At 40.1% G+C, this 21,106-nt stretch overlaps 1 protein-coding gene across 1 annotated transcript in view; it reads left to right on the top strand.

The window, feature by feature from the left end:
- The first annotated feature begins 3,982 nt into the window (after positions 1-3,982).
- si:ch211-113g11.6 (uncharacterized protein LOC559008 homolog) overlaps positions 3,983-21,106 on the top strand; it is a 31,745-nt gene continuing 14,621 nt past the window's right edge. Inside the window, exons 1-7 of the mRNA XM_051076090.1 lie at positions 3,983-4,417; positions 10,601-10,740; positions 13,865-13,927; positions 17,480-17,575; positions 17,929-18,034; positions 20,438-20,545; positions 20,909-21,048. Coding sequence (XP_050932047.1) covers positions 4,339-4,417; positions 10,601-10,740; positions 13,865-13,927; positions 17,480-17,575; positions 17,929-18,034; positions 20,438-20,545; positions 20,909-21,048 — 732 coding nt within the window. The 5' untranslated portion in view covers positions 3,983-4,338. The remainder of the gene's footprint in view (positions 4,418-10,600; positions 10,741-13,864; positions 13,928-17,479; positions 17,576-17,928; positions 18,035-20,437; positions 20,546-20,908; positions 21,049-21,106) is intronic.

The raw sequence follows: 21,106 nt of genomic DNA, 5'->3' as shown, positions 1-21,106 counted from the left end.
ATCTCTCTGTGGATCTTCATCTGAGATGACGCTATTGTTAGGAAATTGGCAAGAGTGGGACACATTTTCTTGCATAACCAAAGCACTTAATCTCTGTGCCATGTATCCATTGTGAGGACTTTGTGTTGAGACAGAAAGTGGCCTTGTTGCCCTCTTGTAAGACAGCACAGCTACAGCTGGCAGTTAGCCTCACAAATGTACGTATATCATCTTTTTTTTCTGAGTGAAGATAAAGGATTATGTGTACAGAGGAATGCCATTGTGGCTGTCTTGCTCTCAGATCCATGTGTGCCCCTGCTGTAATACAAAGAAATCTATTTAGACATTTACTGGTATTTCCTCTATCCCCTGCTGCACATTCTTCACCGCTGATTGTCTGTTTAAAAGAGAAAGTTGCTCTTGAGAGTGTTAAGCCAAAAGTTAACCAATGAATTATCCTCACTTCACCTTAGTACAGTTTAGAGACTTGCAGTGCTCAGAGTGGATTCACTGGACAACAAATCACTTTGTGTGTCTCATGCAGTTGCCCAGAATAACCCAGAAAAAAAGAAAAAAAAAACTGATAATCACGTGTATGAGCAGAGATTTAAACCCTTTTGGATTACCTCTGCATGTCTCAATCTGTTATATAGGTCTGTCTGGCGGGTGCTATCCTCCGGCCCAGCTTGGACTGTCATATTATCTATTTTAATACAACTCTTTGCTCCCATTGGACAGAAAGCCAAGGGGGCAGATTAAAGTGGTGTTTATAAGCCACTCCCCCCCCATGACTGGCATGCACACACAACCGAGAACATTATGGTCTCTTCGCATCTGCTGTTAGGTTAGTTTCAGGCTTCTCCACTGGTCTCATGGTAAAGAAGGGAACGTGTCTTTACCACCTGATAAATATTTTACATTTATGTTTTAGTCACTTGGCTGACGCTGTTATCCGGAGTGTCGGGGAATAGGTGTAAATGATGAGATCACCTAAGTTACAAGCAGCTAACAGCAAGGGTGGCAAAGCTGCATATTCATGTGGCCACAGGTATAAGAGCTAAGCACCTTTATGATTACCTTTCATTGAGTTTGGCATAAACAAGGTTTTGGTCTTTACTTTTTTTGGTTTTGAAAAATTTTCACGTAACTCTGCCTGTAGCTCAGACTGTCTGAACCACAGTTTTACTTGGCTCTGACTCAGCTGACTCAACTGACCTGGACTGAACAGAGGGGGTCTCTACAGGCCTCCAGCGAAGAGATGAGCAGTGGTGAGAGGTTTTTGAAAAGATGAGAGAGAAGAGAGAGGACAAAGTTGGACATGACTTTCTATATTCACTCATAGTCAGAAAAACTCCTTATAGAGCTTCTTGGGGGGGCTTTAGACAGACAACAGACATCCCTGTTTGGAAAAGAAATATGGATTCTTCAAGTGATCAGGCCCTTTGTGCATTTGGTTATTTTAGCAGGTAAGTTAATGTTTTTGGGGGGATTTATTTTGAATTAATTTCTTCATTTACTGACTGAGGAAATAAAACAGTTAATTTATCCCTGCATCTGGGAGTGATAAAAAACTTTTTTGTGTGTGTTTAATGTCTTGGTTTGACATTTTTGTGGCACAATAGAAAGAAGTCTGGGAATCACCAAAGATAGTGATAGATATCTTCTTTGGAGTATCAGGGTCCAAATTTAATGGCAGTCCATCCAATGGCTTTCAAGATATTTCACTCTGGACCAAAGTGCTGGACTGACTGATGATGCTCTGTTGAGCTGCTGATGTGTCCAAACTAAGGATTTGGTTACGTGTTAACACATGAGATGCTCTTAAACCGTGTGGGATTTCTGTCAGTTAATCAATTAATAAATCAATTACTTGTGTCTGTGCTTGTATTACTGAATCTTACATCACCTTGCTTCATCACAATGATGTTGAGATGACTAAACTAAAAACAAGTTAGCAAAATGTTATATTTGTCATCTTGCATTTGAGTTGAGCCTAAAATCATTACAAAGTTCCAGTGTTATCATTCCACTGGTTTATATTGATTCACACAAGCAAGTGGTGTTACAACCACAAATCAAAGGGATTCATTACATTTAACAAGCATACACCAATTTGCATCAATTGCCTGTATTTTGGCAACACACACACAGACACACACACACACGTGCCTTTGTGTTTTTGTCATAATAATGAAATGTGCTCTAGGCCTCAGCTTTTTGGAGCTAGTCTATACAAACATGCAATTATCATTATTACATTACCATCATTTATTGCCATTTTAAACCACATGCATGGACGTTGTTTCATTATTTTATGACATTCAGACTTGTTTTCATGTCAGCTATTGCTCAAAAGACAAACAAACCAACAAAAATGCCTGAATGATGATGATTGATTACTATTACTGGATGCAAGCTAGTTAATTGTATTGTCTTCCTCTCTTTCTCCTGAAACTGTGATCTTACAGGGCAAAAGCACACCAGGTGATTTACTAAGCAGCGTTCTGCCAGAGACAGCTAATCAGTGCACTGAGCTGATGAAAGTGACAGAAGACCCCGCTGTAATGATTCAGGAGGCAAAATCATTAGTTTGGAGTGATGAAACGCAGTTTGAAAATCCTGCTTTTGCTGCCATCTAGTGGTTGAAATTTTACACCCAAGCATTGCACCTAATACAATACTACAAAATGACATCAGCTTTGAGTGAGGTCATACTGTGCCTGAAACACACATAAGGCTTTAATCACATAGAGGTTTTATCACCATCATGTCAGACTGATTTTAACTCAGTAAACAAAGGAAGTGGAGAGACAGGAAGAAGCCAATCAAATCAATGCTGTGACTAAAATATCAGATTTCTTGGTTAACTGTAGACACGGTGATTCTCCACATTTAAATTAACCATATACAAATGTTTTTTGACATAGTAGTACACTCCGGCTAATCACCAGTTTAAGCCCCTCTGTGTCACACTGGGCCTAAACCATTCTGGGCCAAAACAGCACCAGAAAACAAGGGAACAGAAAATATATCTAGTCTATAATACTGTTCTACATCTTTTGCACTTTTAATGATTTAAGTTAGATGTGCACAGTGGAATGAGCAGGTTCAATAAATACAACTCAGTTTGAATCCCTGTGGAGTATGAACTCAAAGGACTTGATTTAAAGGGCAACACTGAGAGACGATTAAGGCATTTGAGAGATTTTTAAACAAGGGAAATTGCCCCCCTAGCGAATGAGCTTTTACTGGTTTGTTTCTACCAAGGACCCACCTGTGAGTGGCATACATTGCTCTCTGAATGGATGAAATACAGGAATCTTCAATATATACTCAAACTGATTTTTCCCTGCAAGGAGCTCACTGCTCCCAAATGACTCATAGAAACCCAGATGACGCTTTAAATGGTCCTAACACAGAGAGCAATTTCATGGAAATGGAAGCATCTGTTTGGTTGCATCCACTAAGAGGCATTCACCATTTAGAGTGGCTCAATTTTTCAAATTTGAGTCAATTAACTCACAACAAATGCAAGCACAGCAGAGCCAAACTGCTGATTCATTCCTATTCAGGCACTCAGGCACTATTGACACATATTGATTAGACATTACAGTAGAAGAAGTTGCTGAGGCAATATCATTATTGGCTGCTGGTGTGAGGGTTTGTATGCAAACATAAAATGGCCCAAATACCCCTAAGGCTCTTCTATTGTTTCAGAATTTGATGTAAAATTAGGAATTGTTGTTACTGCATATGGATATGCAGCTATGTATATGTAACAGCTCCTGTTGTTATAACATTTGGCCTGATTTCAATAGCAGAGAATATGACACACTTTCAGGTGGAGGCTGGAGAAGATTACACTGGCTGCAAAAATGATGTGATCCTCATTGTATCAACTGGATTTAAATGAAAACAAGATGAGTAAAAATACAAGATGTGCATCATAATTTTAAAGGTGCAGTAAGATGCAGAGATATCATCAACATCTTTCTCTGTCAGCAACAGGTATGACGCGTAATCCCACATCCCTGCAACTATAATCCAAAACTGATATGTTTGTTGGCAATTTTTGCAATCTTACTCTTCACTCCTGCGCCCCTGCTCAACGGCTACACTCCCCCTTTGCCTTTTGATTCCGAGGTGGAGCCTGATACCCCGACTTCTCCAAACTGAACTGCCGGCGAAGCAGACGGAGAAGATAGGACTGGGACCAGCAGTCGGTGGCACAGATCTGGGACGCAGCGGATCGGGAGGGACCATACGGGCGGCTGTAAGGAAGAGGAAGGATTTTGGGGAGCGCTTTCTTCGGTTGAATAATTTCACAAACCGGCGACACACGACAGAGCTTCGAGAAAGATGAATTCTTTCATCCTGCTGTCGCTTTTTGCCGCGGTTATCGCCGGAAAGTCACCTCGGCTGAAATTTGTTGTGCACGGTAGGCAGCTGCTGTATTCTCCCAATATTTCCCGGTTTTAACACAAGTGATTCAGACAGTTATTTACGTCGCCAAGAATGTTTTATTAATCCATATTATGCGTATGGTAGGTAGCGTAATGAATGAATGAATGAATGAATGAGCGGGTGAATGGATGGATGGATGAACAGAGTCAGAGTTCAGTCATGAGGTGATGTAGCCAGCTATTTTCCAGATTTCTCATGAACCGAGGCTGTCCTGTCCTTTGCTGCACAAGCTGCACAGATAGTACCAATAAAGCCACATTGACGGGGCTACCTCTGGATTAATCTCTTAAAACACCACCCTCCCCCCACTGACCGAGTAGTAAATTACGCGCTCCACCGTTCAGGCCCCGCACACATGTTCACAGGATCTGACAGGATGAGCATCTGGAGGAAAACTCATTCTGCTGTTTTATCTCAGTGGTAACAACACATCATGTTTAGAATAGGATTTGACTGTTTTCTTATGCAGTTCATTCGTTTCCATTAAATTTAGAGGTAAACGTGTTTGCTCGGTCGCAAAGGCACATTTGAATAATTTGGATCTGATTTGTGCAACTTGTGGTTTTTCTGTTGGTCTTTTTGACAACTTAATTGTTGTTTTTTTTCAGTGCACGACACGTTCACTGTGTGTTCGTCTTAAAAAAAAACACTGTCTCTGGCTGTTTGTCAATTAGGACACCCAGGCTTTAATTAGTGACCGTCCCTCCATATTCTCCCCTCCAGGCGCACCGAGCGGAATAAAACCAGAAGCGCTCAATAACAGTCTCTCCTCTACCATTCTGGAGGAACATGGCGCCTGTTCGCACTAAACACCGCACGAGGCGGTGGCCTTTAAACACCCGCCTGCAACCGCCGAAAAGCATCATTACTGAGAAATATGACTCTTTGGAGGTTGACACAGTCACTGTAGCTCCACCGTCCTTGCGGAGCTGCAATGCGGGACACGGCAGCTGCTTAACACTGCAGCACTGGCGTCCGGCTCCGGTAAAAGAGAGGGTTGCTTTAGGGTACCAGACGCCATAAATACACATACATATACATGTACAAATATACAGAGGGGAAGAGAGGGAGGAAGGGAGGTGAGAGCAATGAATGGAAAATTCCAAGCCGAGTCCTAGTTATCTATTCCACTCACGCCTTTTTACACCTCACACAGCCCTCTAATGTATTCAGCAATCAATAGAGATGGGGGCTGTGTGTCAAGTTATCTGTATCTGTATGCCTCCCCTCCCCGCAGATGAGCACAGTACAAAACGCACAAGATGACGGCCCCGGACGTGCAAGTCATATCAATCAAAACTGGTTGTTATGCAATTCCAGGCTTAGCTATAAATGCCTGTTGTTAGGACACACACACACACACACACACAGGTAGAAAACTGTCAAAAGAAATCGATCAAAGGCACTGTTTGAGTCTTAAGTGCAAAACCTCCTCTAGGAGCTGGCACTGTTTCAGCACCACTGACAGCGCTCAGGTCCTCAGACAAGTAAATGTCCTCACTTCGCACATTTAGCCAAATAAGGACATTTGGCAGGTCCTCATATCTTCAAGGAACTGTTTGGTATTTGGTTTAAAACTGGGTTTATTTTAAGGGTTAAGGTTAGACATGCTGTGATGGCTCAGGTTTATGCAGGGGCTAAGGAGTGCATTAGGCTACATTGCATTCATTTAGCAGATGTTTGTGTCCAAAGCTATTACACTAAGTGCATTCAACCTCAGTAGGAACAAAATGTCATAAAAAAATTGTGAATTCATCCCTCCCAAACAAACAGCTATGAGGGTACAAGTACAATCAGTTCTAACTCAATGAAGGTTATAATTTATAGTTTTGATCAAACAGTTTCATGGGGTTTAATCCTACTCCTATAAATATAAATGAGGTAGACAAAATATTCTCTTTCAGTATAACACAATGTTATTCAGCATCATGATAAACTTCAGCATAAGCTGAATCAACTCCTCCTCTAAAATAGCTCCAACAATACAGAACATTACAGCCTTCACAGGTTTTTGCTGATCTGGTGTATTAGACTACATTAGTTTTAGCCAGTTGTTCTTAAACTGGGCACTGAGTACAGGTTTGTGCAAATGAATCCAATTTTCTTTGGCCATTTTGGGGCAGATGTCTGTGCTCATCTGGACCACAGGTCCTCAGCAAGTACATGTGGCTCCTGAGCAGCTAAATGCTCCATTATGCTCACCAGTAGTTGCTAACTTTTGTTTGTGTGCTGTTTGGAAGCATAACATGGATTTATCAGAGCTGTTTCTCTGAAAACTCCTGGCTGCTGCTGATAGAAATGACGGTGAGACAGAACCAAAACAGCAAAGATTCAGGCAATAAAGCCAAAACAATGTGTTGAAAGATGCTAGAAAGCTCCACAGAGCTGAATGGAAGTGTAAAGTATGTGTGTGTTTTTTCAAGAAGAAAAAGGAGAAAAATTGGTGAGTGATGCTTTGTACTTCTCACTTCTTCAGTATTTGTATGCATTTGGATTTGGATTTGGATTAGGGAGTGAATGATGTGAGAGACAATGAAAGTCTGCCTTACTTTACTGAACATTATGTTACGCTATGTTCACACACCTTATGTTGAAAATGTCTGCTTGAGAGTGACAAGGAAGTTAAAAGGCAGAGAGAGGCAAGGTAAGACAAACAAAGGATCTGTCAGAGACATAAAGAGAGTGAAAGAGGAGAGAAATGGAGACAAATTCAAAGAACGAGACAAAGGCAGTGAGAGTTTGAGAGAGAGACAACAGCTCACTTCAAGACTAATTTGACATCTGCAGCTGCATGCTAAATATCAGAACATTTTGCCAAAGTTCAGCCATTGCTGAGTTGACCTTCTCTCTCTCTCTCAGTTGGAGGCCGGAAGACATCAATTCAAAAACTCTAACCATGAGCCTGATAGAATTTTCTCGTCACGTCCATAATGGAGCAGCTCGAGGTCCATCTACAAAGCAACTTTGCAGTGAATGATTCTATGTAAATAAAATAGCAGCTGTCATTTGCCAATGCCAAACAGAAAAGCTTCAAAAGCCTCTATATCAAAAACTGTTTGACTTTCCTGTGGCTGTTTTTCTCACCACCAGGAATGCTTTATTCATGTATAAGTGGAAACTATTCCCACAAATAACATCTGTGCTTTACTCTTCTTTAATTAGCACATTTATTAGTACAATTAGGAATTTGGCTTTTTAAAAGTGACTCACTGATTTGAAAATGTTTTAACTTCTTTCAAGGATTACATGCTCCTCTGAGGGTAAGGGAACTCTCCAACCCCTGAGTTTAATGAAGCCTTTTTGGGGTTTTTTGTTGTTGTCGTCAAGATAAAAAAACAACGCTGTTTTTCTTGGCTCCTGAAAAGCTGACCTTTTGAAAATTCAAGGTTTTCACCAAGCAGCAATGATTAAATGTCCAAAGAAAAAGAAAAAGAAACACAAGAGCGAAGACTCCAAATTACATAGACTGTGACATTTTTGTAGTATATGTCCAACCCTTTGAAATCATGTTAGAAAGACATGGAAAAAGACACTGTTAGAAGGACTGTATATTCTGTTCCGACAGTTCTGTCACATTCACTGTTACGAACCAAAACTCATTGTGGGTTGTTCCTTCTCTTTGGGTGCCACGTTACTGCCACTTGTAGATTGGTGGAGTACAGTGAAACTGATGACAGGGAAGTGTATTGTGTCACTCACATGAACAAACAAAACTGGGACCCACTCATAAAAACATTGCTTCGTAGCGCTACTAGTGGTCAGAAACTCCACAGGGTGGCTTTAACAGGACGCTTTGCAGGTTGTGGTAAACGTGCCACAAAGGTTTTGAAACTTCAAACATAAACTCAATGAAAACTGGAAAGTTGAGACAAGTGCTGGCTGAGAATATTGGCTGCTAACACCATAATTACCTTTGTCTCATGTAGCAGGCTTTTGTCATGTTGAGCTCAGTTGTCTGTAAAGTCTTGTCAACAATATCAAATTAATGAAAAGTTTAGAAACAGATAGCAATTTGTTTGATATCCTTAACCAGCCATCTGATTGGCTGTCATTTAAGGGTTATGGTTGTGGTCAAAACAGCAAAAAGCTCAAAATAAATGGTTTAAACTTACTTTTGACTTGTCATACAGATTTTCACAAATCAGTTGAAGTGTATGAAGCCTTTGCAGCTTTGTCTTTGTTTTTTTCCATGGTCAAATTTTCCAAACAAAAAGAAATCTGTTGTGTGGATTTAAGTTTCGTACAACTCCTGCTAAAGAAATATAAAGTCTTTGGCATGAGTAGCTGCTGGTAGGGCAGCATGCGGGTGAACACCAGCCATTTATTTGTATTCAGCTTTTATTTTGTACTTTCTTTTAGCTTGATGTGGGTCTGTCCAACAGGTGATTAACCTCTTCTCTGTTGTTGAAGCCAGACTGAATCAACAGAGGCTTACTTGGGCTGTGAGGATTTGCTTGATAACTTCCAAAGCAAATATTCATAGCGTTCTCTCAGTGTGCTTTGCCAGCGACAGAATGTTCTTCTCAAGATTGTCAGACACTGAAATGATTATACTGTATACAGCCTGTTCTTACCTAAACCATCAGCCACATTGGCCTTCCTTGTACATTCTTCACTTCCTTGTGAAGTATAAGCTTCATCAATTAGATTGCCACCAATAAAAGAGGCCCCTGTTTCCATAGAAACTTAGTTGGTTGGCTAGCAACCTGTATCACTGATCACCACCACTTCATCCTGGCTGTGCTGTCAAGATGAGATGTCTTTTTATGTCAGGGATGAGGAGAAAATCATTACAAATACCATATATCCGTAACCGTATAATCATCTGCTGTCATTATTAGTGTATGTGTTTATATTGAAATGTCAGGAGTAAAACACATCATTAGTTTGGAAATACATTTTAATTTTCTACTCATGAAGTATCTTTGTTGAACATTAAGTGGAAAATGGAAGCTGTATAAGAAAAGCAAATAACTTTTATTAACCCCCTTTTGAAATTATCTGGTCATGGCCCTGTTTATAATATTTTCTGCTAATTGGATTTTAAACATTATTGTTTTATTTCTGAAAAAATGATAGCTGTTGGTTTGATTCAAAACTTTTAAACTCTTCAGATTAGAATTTTCTGAAGTGAAAATTAATGGAGAAATTTCTGGGGAAGAAAGCTAATACTAAACTAAACTGCCCATATAATTAACATACCACTCATTTTTGACATGGCACTTTCTGTAGAACTCTTCAATATCTTTAAGTACATGTTCTGCATGTAACCTACATTAGTTAGTAGCAGGGATTGTATTCTATTTCTAAATGCAGGCACAGATGCAGTGTAGGTAAGTGTGAGTCTGATTGGACGGGTGATTCAGAGAAGCCCAAATGTACTTTTGAGCCTTCTGGAGGTGTCCGGAGCATAATTCAACCAAGTGTCTGCGATGGGATTTTCCTACATGATTATTTCAGTGATATTTATGCTTCTACCAAATGCCCTTTTCCTCAAGCACCCAAGCCAGGTTCCTGTGTTTAATCTAAATCCACAAAGGGCAGCAACGTCAGATCAAGTGTTTTAGTGAATAGCGCAGGTTCATAGCCAGGACTCCTCGAGCTAGCGTCTATATTGATGGCAGATTAAATGTAGATTAAAAACCAGAGGTTTGGCTCTTTGCCATCAGGGCCTCTAGACTTTGATTCGACCTGCCTGAGGAGCTTAGGGTGGCTAAATCTGGATCATCTTTGCAAATAACTTACTGAAACTCAGTTTTGCTTTCGTGCATTGACCTTTCATTATTGTGTTTGACCTCTATGAGTCTTCATTTTTATAATAGCCTTTTTGTTTTTTTGCTTTAGCTTTTGATTTTATGGATTTCCTATCATTTGGAAACTGCTTTTTGTCTGTTATTTGAAAATATCTGTATATATTCATCTTCCTTCTCCTTCTCAAGTATGTTATTATAATCCAAAAATGTTGCTTTGTTGTTTTTGGTCTTGTTTTTAGAATAAATTCAATGAGTTTGGTTCATTAATTAAACGTTATTACCACAGGGCATATTTTCATTGCACAAATACAAACATAGATTTTAACAATAAAAACAAAAGTGCACTTCAGCAAAGCTCTCATCTGCCAGCTCATCCCTCTAATATATTTCATTCTGACCCTCAGAGCCCTCCAGGTTCCACTTTACCAAACCTGAGAACTACATCAGCATGTACCATCAGGAAGGGAGCGACACGCTGTACGTGGGTGGCCAGGCGATGATCTACGTGTTGACATTCACTGACAGAGGGGTCCGCGACCTGCAGGTACACTTTTACCAGATTTTGCTGACTTGTATGCAGACACTTGGATGTTTTGGGGGACTGAATCCCTCAGCTTCTTACAGTCAGTCAGTTTTTTAAATTTGGGAACCACTCTGCTGCCATGTAGAGAAGTTATTAAAGATCACTCACCAACCAGAGGCTCAATACTGCCAAGTCTTTAAGTCAGTCCACTTCAAAAGCCACTTTGGCAGCTAACCAGTGTTTGGAAGTGCTGCTTGTACATAAAACTTATGCTGGCTGGTAAAAGGTTGAAGAGGCAGGTCTGTAAACAGAATGAAAGGCCCACCACAGTTAACACCTACACATGTTTTCACTCATGTCGCCCGATTAAACTTCCTCCCAGCACTTTTTGGCTTTTGTGTGTGTGATTGACATCTCCCTTACTTTCCCACTGCAGTTGTTAAGGTGAGGCAAGTTACATCTTTATCAGTCTTTGCACAGAGATAGCACAATATTGCCATTAAGAAGACCCTTGATTACACCACCTTTCCTTGTTTACACTGAACTGAACAAAGCCAATGTAATTCAGCCCCAGTGTGTGATTTTAGATAGCATAGTGGCATTGCAAAATCAGAGGTGCGCTGGTTTTCCCTTTTATACAGACATCTGTTCATCTCTGTAACTACCCCCCCTGCTGCTTTAAAGGTTGGACAACAGTCCACCTTTGCAATATACCCCTTTTGCCCTTCCCCATTGTCTCTGCTGAGGTACCTGTGAGCAAGAAATTGGGCTGTACTGGGCTGGACTGTGTGTACGATCAGTGTGTTAAGTATTGAGCTGGACCCAGCAGGCAACTAGTCTAGCTTAGCATAACAATTGGAAAGCAGGGGAAACAGCCAGCCTAGCTCTCTCCAACAATTTCTTAATAAAAACTGTTCATCCATCTCCCAGTTCTCCACTGACTGACTGGACTCTGGGATATCTCTGCACCTGTTGTTCAATAAAAATGTTACAACACCGGAAACACCCATAAAACCATAATTTGTTGGTTTTAATTTCTGTCAGAAAATGTTAATTAGTGAGCTTTAGATGTGTTGGTAGGTGAATATCTGAACTTTGGAGAGAACCTGCTTCCAGTTTTTATGTTATGGTAAGCCAACCGCCTGCTGGCTTCAGCTCTACACTTAATGCACAGACATGAGAATTGTATCTGTTTTCTCATCAGAGCACAGGCAGACATTGTTTTCTTACAAAGTGTAACACTAATCCTGTGAGAAATATAGTGGCTGGTGATCTTGTGTGATCATGTGTGAGTTTTTGATACATTAAAACACTACTTTAAAATAAACAACCTGTGTGGATCTGCTATAAAATGAGATGTAATTTGTTGTGTTTTAAATGTGCTTATAAAATTGCAGTAAGTAAAACTGAACCAATTACTACTATTACTTCAAAAATATATATTTCCTCCATTGCTGTTTGCCAGACTGTGGGGTTTGAAAACAAATATAGTTCCCCCTCCTGCTGTGAAGGCAACACAGTGAGCCAGAGAGGGCAGAAAGAGATCAGACAGCTGGCCTGACCCAGTTCAGCACATCCAGTTATCCAGTGAAGGCCGAGGACGATGCACCACGCATACATTAATGAAGCTACACTTATTTCTCTCTCTGCGAGGAGAGAAAACATAATTCACTGAGCTAATAATGTCAACACAGGCTCAAGATTACACAGTGTGTGGGTTACTGTGTTAGCACTGACTAGCCTAACAAATTGAAGAGACTGTAAGCCTGGTGTTTCATCATATGACCCATTTTTCGGAATGATTGCAGGCTTAGTGTAGGGTTTTCCTCAGTGGAGAAAAAACAACACGTGGAAAAACAGTGACTGGTCATGTGTTTGGAATTGAGAGACTAAAAGATACATATCATAACTCTAGGATTTTTGAACCTGAGCAGTTTATTTCCATGTTTTTGGATGTACATGATTGATAAGGACAAAAATCTTTGGAATCAGTGCAGGATTGTATTGTACTGAGCAAGAATGGTGTAACAGGTGTATCTTTCAGTGGTGGGAGAAGTATTCATATCCTTACATAAATAAAAGTACCACACAACAACACAACAAACTAACCAACCGAGGCAGCGGTATTCCAGCAACAGCTGTGTTCTGCTCGGTAAAATTCCTGTTTCTGTCAGTGGAGTGCGGCTGATATATATAGCGATGTTTCTGGTTAAACTAAAATGAGTAAACTGAATAAAATCTTGAATAAAAAGTTCTGTCTCTGTAGGAATCCCACCCATAATGCTGTCAGACACTTAGAACAATCTGAGTCTGTTCGTAGCAAAAACAAGCTCTTTAGTGGATGTACTTTGATGTGAACAATTGCCCACTGGATTACATTTCACCAGCTGTTTGCAGGATACACCACTCTTGCACAATACTGCACTGATTCTACTGATTTTTGTCCCCATCAATCATTTACCCCCAAATAATGTGAAAATAAGGCCTTGGTTTAAAAAATAATGAACTTATCCTTTAAGTGACATTTTATCAGGTTATTCCTGGTGCAAGTCAGTCAGGAGGAGAATCGGTCAAAAAGCTACAGTTTTCAATTATAAAAAACAGCATCAGTAAACATCAGCTCCAGCTGTCAGCCACACAGAATGAAAGAGCAAAGAGCGACTTATTTTTTTGAGATTCAACAACTATAGAGGTAAATATTTATTATTACAGGGTCAGTAAACTTACTTCACAATGGAGAAAACAAGACTGGTTTGACTGAAGGGCGCAATGCTCAGCAGTTTTCTCAAAAGGATAAATTCAGTTTACCTCTTTGTATTTCACTTTCTGTTGCTCTCTCAGTCAACACACACTGACAGCAACAAGTTCATGCCCATTGTTTTGGGGGTTGTGAAAGAAATTCTGGGAAATGTGATGTATAAGAGGCAGGTTGAGGGAAAAGCAGGGGTACAGCAAAAATATACATTACACATTTAATGGCAAAATAACTCCTTGAATGCAGTGAAAATCACAGAATAGTGTTAGCTAACAAGGTGGATTCTGTGAGGACCGTGTTTTAGAGGCAGCAGCAGGGTCACCGTTTTCATGCTGAAACAGAGCGGTGTGAGAGAACTTGGCACAAACTAAACAGTCCTTCCTCCCACAGATCCCAGCGGCATCTGATCAGACTGCGATTGATACGTGCAAGGCAAAGGCTGCGCCACTCGAGGTAGGAACACATCCTGACTGTCAGACCCCGCAAAGTATTTCCCTCCTCCATTTGTGCATCATCATCAACAGCATCCAGTTTCTCGTTACCATTGTCATCATCATCATCATCATCATCATCATCATCATCATCTGCAGTTGCACTACAGCAAGGTTAGTACCACAATGTTCAGTTCAATGTTTAATACAGTTATTTAGATAATTATTTAGACTTAAGAGACTAAATTGTTCAACTAAACATATAATAACAAATAAATAAAAAAACAAAATATGCAAATTTATGCAGATGAGATACAATTACACAGGAGGCAGCTTCACCTCAAAACAAGCAAACCAAAAAATGTACAAATGAGTGAATTGTTAATTTCAGTGAATAATTTAATGAGAATCCGTGGAGGGATTGAAGGTGTCACAGGATATTTTTTACATTATTAAACCAAAAATGAATCTAATAGTGTGGGAAGGCTTCAACTGAGCGTTTAAATTCTCAGAGGCTGAAGAATTATTGTAAGAAGTGCTGGATACACTGCTGCTTAAAATACTGCTTGTCACAGAAAAAAATCCAAATGACAAAAAAGAAAAAGGCTCAGCCTGGCAAAAGAATCTGATGTCTTGGTATTTAAAGGCTGTTCTTAAAATACCAAAAACATTTTTACCATTTTCCATTAATGAATCATTTCCACATTAACTTTGATGCAGCTATATAATTACAGGAAATTAACTAGATCGTTCAAACTAATTTTCCATTTATACTCAGGGTCAAGTTTTGCATTCGCTTGATAGCAAAAAAGGAAATTAATTTTCACTTATCTACTTAGCCAAATGTAATACGCAACTTGAAATCTAACAATCTACTTTCTGTAGTAGGTAAAACCCTCTGTATCTGTTTAGCCATTAGAGTCCATGTGATGAAAATTTCTCTTGCTGCTCTTGTCCATATGTGGCTATGCTAACTAGACATGATTATGCCATCTCAAAATGACATGTCTGAATTTAACAAGTTGAAATTTGAGTAGGTGATAGCTTGAGTGCAAGTGTTCAGTTAAACAGCTAAAGTAGTGTCTCCACATATTCACATTAGAATTTAAAGGAGAGATTGACTTACGTAATATCTATAGAAACCCTATAGAAGATGTTTTTTTGGACCTAAGAATACATCAGGCACGCAGCCAAAACTGTGAATACCTAGGACCAAAAGCAACTAAACTTTTTACAGAAAGACTACTGGACTGTACTCTTCACCCAGGCCATTACAGGGTAAGGTTTTAAGGGTTTATATTCTGAAGCATTGTCTTAGCAGCAAAGATTTTTCAGTGTCACCACTTCTATGACTCATTTCAATGTTTTTCAACAATGATACATTATGGTCTGGTATATTTCTCCTTTTGCTGAATCAACTCTCTGTTCTTGTGAGAACTGGTCATCACAGAGTTAGATGTCTGAGTACCTTATCTTTGAAAACTATTGCATGATTTCATTTTTGAACTGCAACTTCTCTTAGTCTATAGAACTGGCTCAATGGCAGGCTTGTTTTAAGTGAAAAATCTTAAGACGAGTCTAAGCCACCCATATCCACAACAAAAAAAAGTGTTACTGTAGTTGTGGAGTTTCCTGCACAAACACAGCTGAAGATTCCAGTGAGTCTGGCAGTGGCAGATGGTGGAAAATGAGAACGTTCTGAGTGACGCAGTAAATCTTCCCAATAAAGCCAATGGCGCTTGGAAGGCAATGAAGGACAGGAGGCAGCATTCCAGCAGTGATAGACTGCCACAGGGTTTGTGGAAAACATTATCACTGGAGTGAGACAGAGATAGGAGGTTAACAGTAGGTAGCACACCTAGTTTGATAGACAGACTGCATTTCCAATTATCTCCAAGGCCACAGAGTTTTGTGACTGTCTATTCATCTCAGCTTCAGTTTGTCTAGAGTGCACACAGTTTTTGAAGGCTGAGCCCAACAACACCAAGGACAAATATAGCACAAACCTACAAGTCTTCATCCTGAATGACCATCTACTTTCACCAGGGGGCTTTCAGTTTGAGATTAACTACAGAGAAGTTTGCTAAAAAGGGCACTCCACTGTTTTTACACTTAGAGAGCAGTGGTGGTCCCAAGGAGTACGACTCAGCCTATGAAAACAGTTGTACAATGTCCTCTGTAGCTGTAGAGGAGCTTATTCAAAAATCTACAATAATTATGGTATGGTCATGATTAGGGTATGGTTGAGATTAGGCGACAAAAACAATAGTTAAAGATAGGGAAGGCTCGAGGCTACAGTCTGGTCTCCTGCATGAAAGTCAGAAACCCAACACCCAGATATTCTGCATGAAGGGGACACTTCCTAAGTTGGTGTGGAATCATGAAATATGGATGTAACATCTATGGATCCTGGGTTTGTAATCTAATGAACATTGTCCTTCAGCAGCCCTGAGAGCTTCTTGAATGGCAGTGCAGCAAAGCAACAGAACATGATGCATCAAAAAAATAAAATAACAAAAACAGCTGAGACCAGCTTCTCCCTAGTCAGAAATGATATGACTGAAGGAGACTGATGTACGGTTAACATCAGCTGCTGGCTTCAGCAAGACAGGTTCTTATCTGTTTTTCCATCAGATATATGTCAGTCTCAAACCAATCCTTAACCTTAAATCTGCTCATAAATCCCCTGGAGAAGTGTGGACGACCTTTGCAAGATGCCTGAACTCAAACTATCTCTCAAAAGAACAGAGGTATACAAAGTAAGAACATACAAACTTCCGTACACATGATAGAAAAAAAAAAATAAAAATCAGCCTACCCACCCGCCTACCCATCCACCTACATATCCACCTACACACACTTACACAAGCTCTGGTCCTGCTTTTTGGATTTAGCGATGTACTTCTTCTGTCTTCAGTTTTCCACTTCCAACAAGATTTTTTGATTGTTTGATTGTTTTTCTAAAAAAGCACTTATCGCATTTTTGTTAAAGATGCACTTTCAACAGGAGCGCTGCTGCGACCTAAGACCAGAATTTACCACTTTAGGTTGTACTCTGTATTCATTTTCATGCTCCATTCAGTAATGTCTTGGGGAAAGCAGTCTATTTTCTGTACTTAATGAATAAGTGATGCATATGGAATATTGCAGTGCTGTACTGCAGGGCTAAGCCTCCTGTGTGCTGTCTGCCAAAAATGTTTAGAGCATGGATCACCTCCAATTTTTTCTTACATCTCTCTGTCTGAGCAATCCGCTTTTTCAACTCAATCTGTTTTGTTTTGTACTCCTGCTTTGTTTCTCCTTTGCTCTATTCCACCTTCCTCTCTTCCTCTGTTTGGTTTTTCTCAACCCCTTGGTCGTTCTCATTTTCCTCTCTCCCTTTGTACTGTCCCTTTTTCTCTAATCACTCTTGCACACACCCTCCACTTTTTCCTTTTTTTTGCTGCTGTGTCTCTCTGCATCTTTAATCCCTTTTCCTATCTGTGTATTTTTCTGCCTCTCTCTCCTGTTTCTGCCTCATTTTCTGGCTTTGTCCCACTCTTTTTGTCTCACTCATACTTCTTTTTTCCCACAGCTGGAGTGTGATAATTTCATCACAGTCATTCAGAAAGTAAACGACACATTCATAGTATGTGGGACAAATGCTGGAAGCCCCAGGTGCTGGATGCTGGTAAGAGTTTCTTACGAAAAATTCCTTGAAAGGCTGCTACATGTTCTTCTGCAGCACTGGAAACATCCCACTTTTATTGTTTGCTGCTGTGCTACTTCACCTCGAGCCTGAACAGTCTCAAGATCGAATGCAATTAGTATTTATTTATTCACTCGCTTATTTCTCCTAATGGTTAGATGAAACCCGGGTGTTATTTATTGCCATGGAGGATGTTTTCATTCAGTAATTAATATGGTCTTATAATAGCAAACTGTAAGATGTTTAATGTATAATGTATAGAGACATACATCTGTACTAAACTGGATTTAAAATGCTAGACTTCCTCCGGGCTCAGATGTCTACTCCCTCTGCAGGTAAATGACACTGTGCTGACTGATGTCCAGGGCAGCGGGCAGATAGCGTCAGCCTCTGACATCTCACCACCTTACCCTTCCCAAAGGTCCATCAGTCTGCCTGCAGGTAACAAGAGAAAAAGTACACGTCTGTTTGCAGAAGAACTACAAGGAGTAATTTCCTGGAGGGAAAAGAAACAGAACCTTACAAAAACATAATCACACATTCTTCATGATTTAATATCAGCAAAGGAAAACACTAATATGAAACATTTTTGACAAAAATGACTTTTAGTGTTGCCAGTGAACCTGATAATACCCACAACCAGCAGCCGGAGATATGATTTCATAAAGCTTTAAGGCTGCCTACAGTAAACAAAGTAGTTATATTAACCAAAACCACAGTGTCCCCTTAACTTAATCAGATATTTTAACCCCAACAAGTGAGGTAATTGGGGAGAATCAAACAACTAAGTACCTTGATTGAAGTCTCACTATGTTCCATTATATAAAAGTAAGTCTCACCATTTCAGAACTCTCATCTCTTTTCAAAGGTGTCACTTTTTCAAATATCTTATTCTGGAACAAAGCCATCTTCAACTCTTGATATTAACTTTGCTCATTTGTGCCGGGAGCAGCTGAGCGACACTTGTGAGTCCCAGGAGTGATCTGTCTCACATTATTACTCGCTATTCGTGATATGCAAATGAGTAAATGCTTTTATCTAAAGTGCTTCACAATACTTTAAAAGAGCCAATCCTGCACAAGATAGATATGTTAGCAGATTTTAATAAATCATGTAGCACTTCGCTGTAATATATGTACTCTACTTGAACAGGATTAGGTTCTTTCTCTTGTATTTGATTGAATGTTTCGTTTGTGGGCAAACTTATATTATTGTTTTCAAGTCTTCAAAGATTAAACTCAGCACAATCATGTCATCATTCGTTTTGAGTAGCTTTTAAATCAATTTTACAGTAACCAGAGCCTGTGCCTTAGCACATCATACATGTAATTTGTGAAGTGTAACATCACCAGGGGATCACACCGCCCTGAGTGCCAAACATGCAAGAGTCAGCCATCTGTCATTGTGCATTCACATGGAAAAAAACATGGGAACGATTGCTAAAATGGAGCTGTTATACAACTGATTGCACAAACAGAAAGAATTCAGGCTTTTTTACAGGCACTTGGATGCTAAAGAGAAAAGGTGGAATAGTAACAAAGCAAACTATTTCTGGAATGAAATATAATGAAATAACACATTTTTTGCACATTCGTAGCTTTCACAAATAAACTGAATGTCCTTTGAAGTCCTGGTGGTCTTGATCAGGCTGGTAAATTCTTTGAAATAAGATCATGCATCTACTGCATGTATATGCCCTGCAGATTTTGTTTACTCCCATTACTCCCTCAGTGTCAAGCTCCATACATATATATCTCTGGAAACTCAATATCTGGCCACATTTCGACATCCACAGACCACTGACTGTCTGGTATGCCGTACGAATCATCGTCTGTGCAGATGGAAGTTGCTTTTTCAAGATATTTATTGTTTTCCTCTCAGAATCACAACTCTTCTTATTTAAAGAAGCCATGATGGGCATGTTTTGCCACTCTGTGACAGCAAGAAAGGTTCTATCACAAAGTAGAAGTGACAGGGCATACCCTCAATCCTGGGGGAAAGAATTCCCTCTGTGTTTCTCTGAAAATACAGGCCTGATAATAAAACTTTGTTTTGCAAATCCAGCTTCAGTGGACTGAATAAAAGCCAAATGTTGGGCTTGTGATTCATCAGTTTCACAAAGTCACAAGTCAGGGATTTGGTGTCTTGCTCTTCTCCATGGGGAATGGAACTCCTAATTGTGTGATTATGGAGTAGTGCAGGATCACATTAACTAAATAGAGATGTTTTGAATTAAACCAACCTTTCAGTAGTAACAGAGCATAATGAGGGACGGACAAACTGTCTGTTTGTTAAACCATCTAATGCAGATGGATTGTTTGTAGAGACACTTAGAAATTAGTGAGAGGTTAGTCTGCGCCACAGGATGCTCTTACAGATGGGGATCGATTGCTGAGGCAACGAGCCGACCCTTCGCTTGAGTTGAGCAGCATTCTAATAACGATCACTCCTAATTAGGATGTTACTGCCACGATTTCAAATGCTTCCCCTCTGCGTTGCTATGGAGAAAGAGCTCTAAGTGGGGTTATAAGAATATGGTGATTGGTGTCTGCTGTGATGTCTTCTTTGCTCTTGCACTTCTTTTCCACCCCTGTTTTTTATTCTGTGTTTGGCCTCCTGGGCCTCCATTTTCTGTCTTCACTCTCCCTCTCTGTGTTTAATGTTCTCTCTGTGTCTTCCTCTCCTCCAGCTTCAGTCAATCCCCTTCTGTGTCGCTCCAATCTCTCTTCCTCTCCTTGTGAACCTTGTACCCATCCATCACACTCACTGTCTGCCTTCTCGTTTTTTGCCCACTGCTCACCCTTCTCTTCTCCTCTTCTCCATCTTTTTTCCTCACTGTCTCAGATGGGAGTCTGTATTCTGCCATGTCGTCGGTGGGAGGTCACGCCGGCTCAATCCGGCGTACGTTTGGCTCCCAGAAACTCCTGAAGACGGAGAACATTTGGCTGCTGAGTGAGTAGGAGGAAGGGAGTCATGCAGAAACTGTACAGGTTTAGACTAATGAACATAGAGATGGTGGGTGGTACTCTGTAAATCATCTACTATCATTCCCATGGGGAAAAATAATGTGTAGGTGCATTAACTGTCACATATTTTATGTTTATTACAGTAAAATAAAAGTAAGGAACACATGTGATCGGCCATTTTCTCTGGTGTTGCCTCTCACCATATCGTTTTAACATACATACATATATAATCCTTAAATCAGGCAGGTGTTTTTAATTATGAAATTAGACACTGAAGACAATACTGCCTAATCTAAGAGATGGTAAATTGTAAACAAAGAGCATTTCATGTTTAAATCTCATCACACAGATCCACAGTTTGCTGGTGCAGCCATAATCCCGTCTTCGCAAAAGTTTAAGGAGGAGATCTACTTCTTCTTCAGTGAGTTCAACAAGACAGCCAGAGTGGACGAGGAGCCGTACAGGGCCCGCATCGGACGAATCTGCACGGTAAAAATGACACTGCTGTGCCTGTGTTTGTGGAAATGTGGATAAATCCAGGTCGAGA

This window comes from Lates calcarifer, linkage group LG15 (assembly GCF_001640805.2).
Source record: "Lates calcarifer isolate ASB-BC8 linkage group LG15, TLL_Latcal_v3, whole genome shotgun sequence".
NCBI classification, from domain to species: Eukaryota; Metazoa; Chordata; class Actinopteri; family Centropomidae; genus Lates; species Lates calcarifer.
This window is presented reverse-complemented; position numbering and strand designations above follow the sequence as displayed.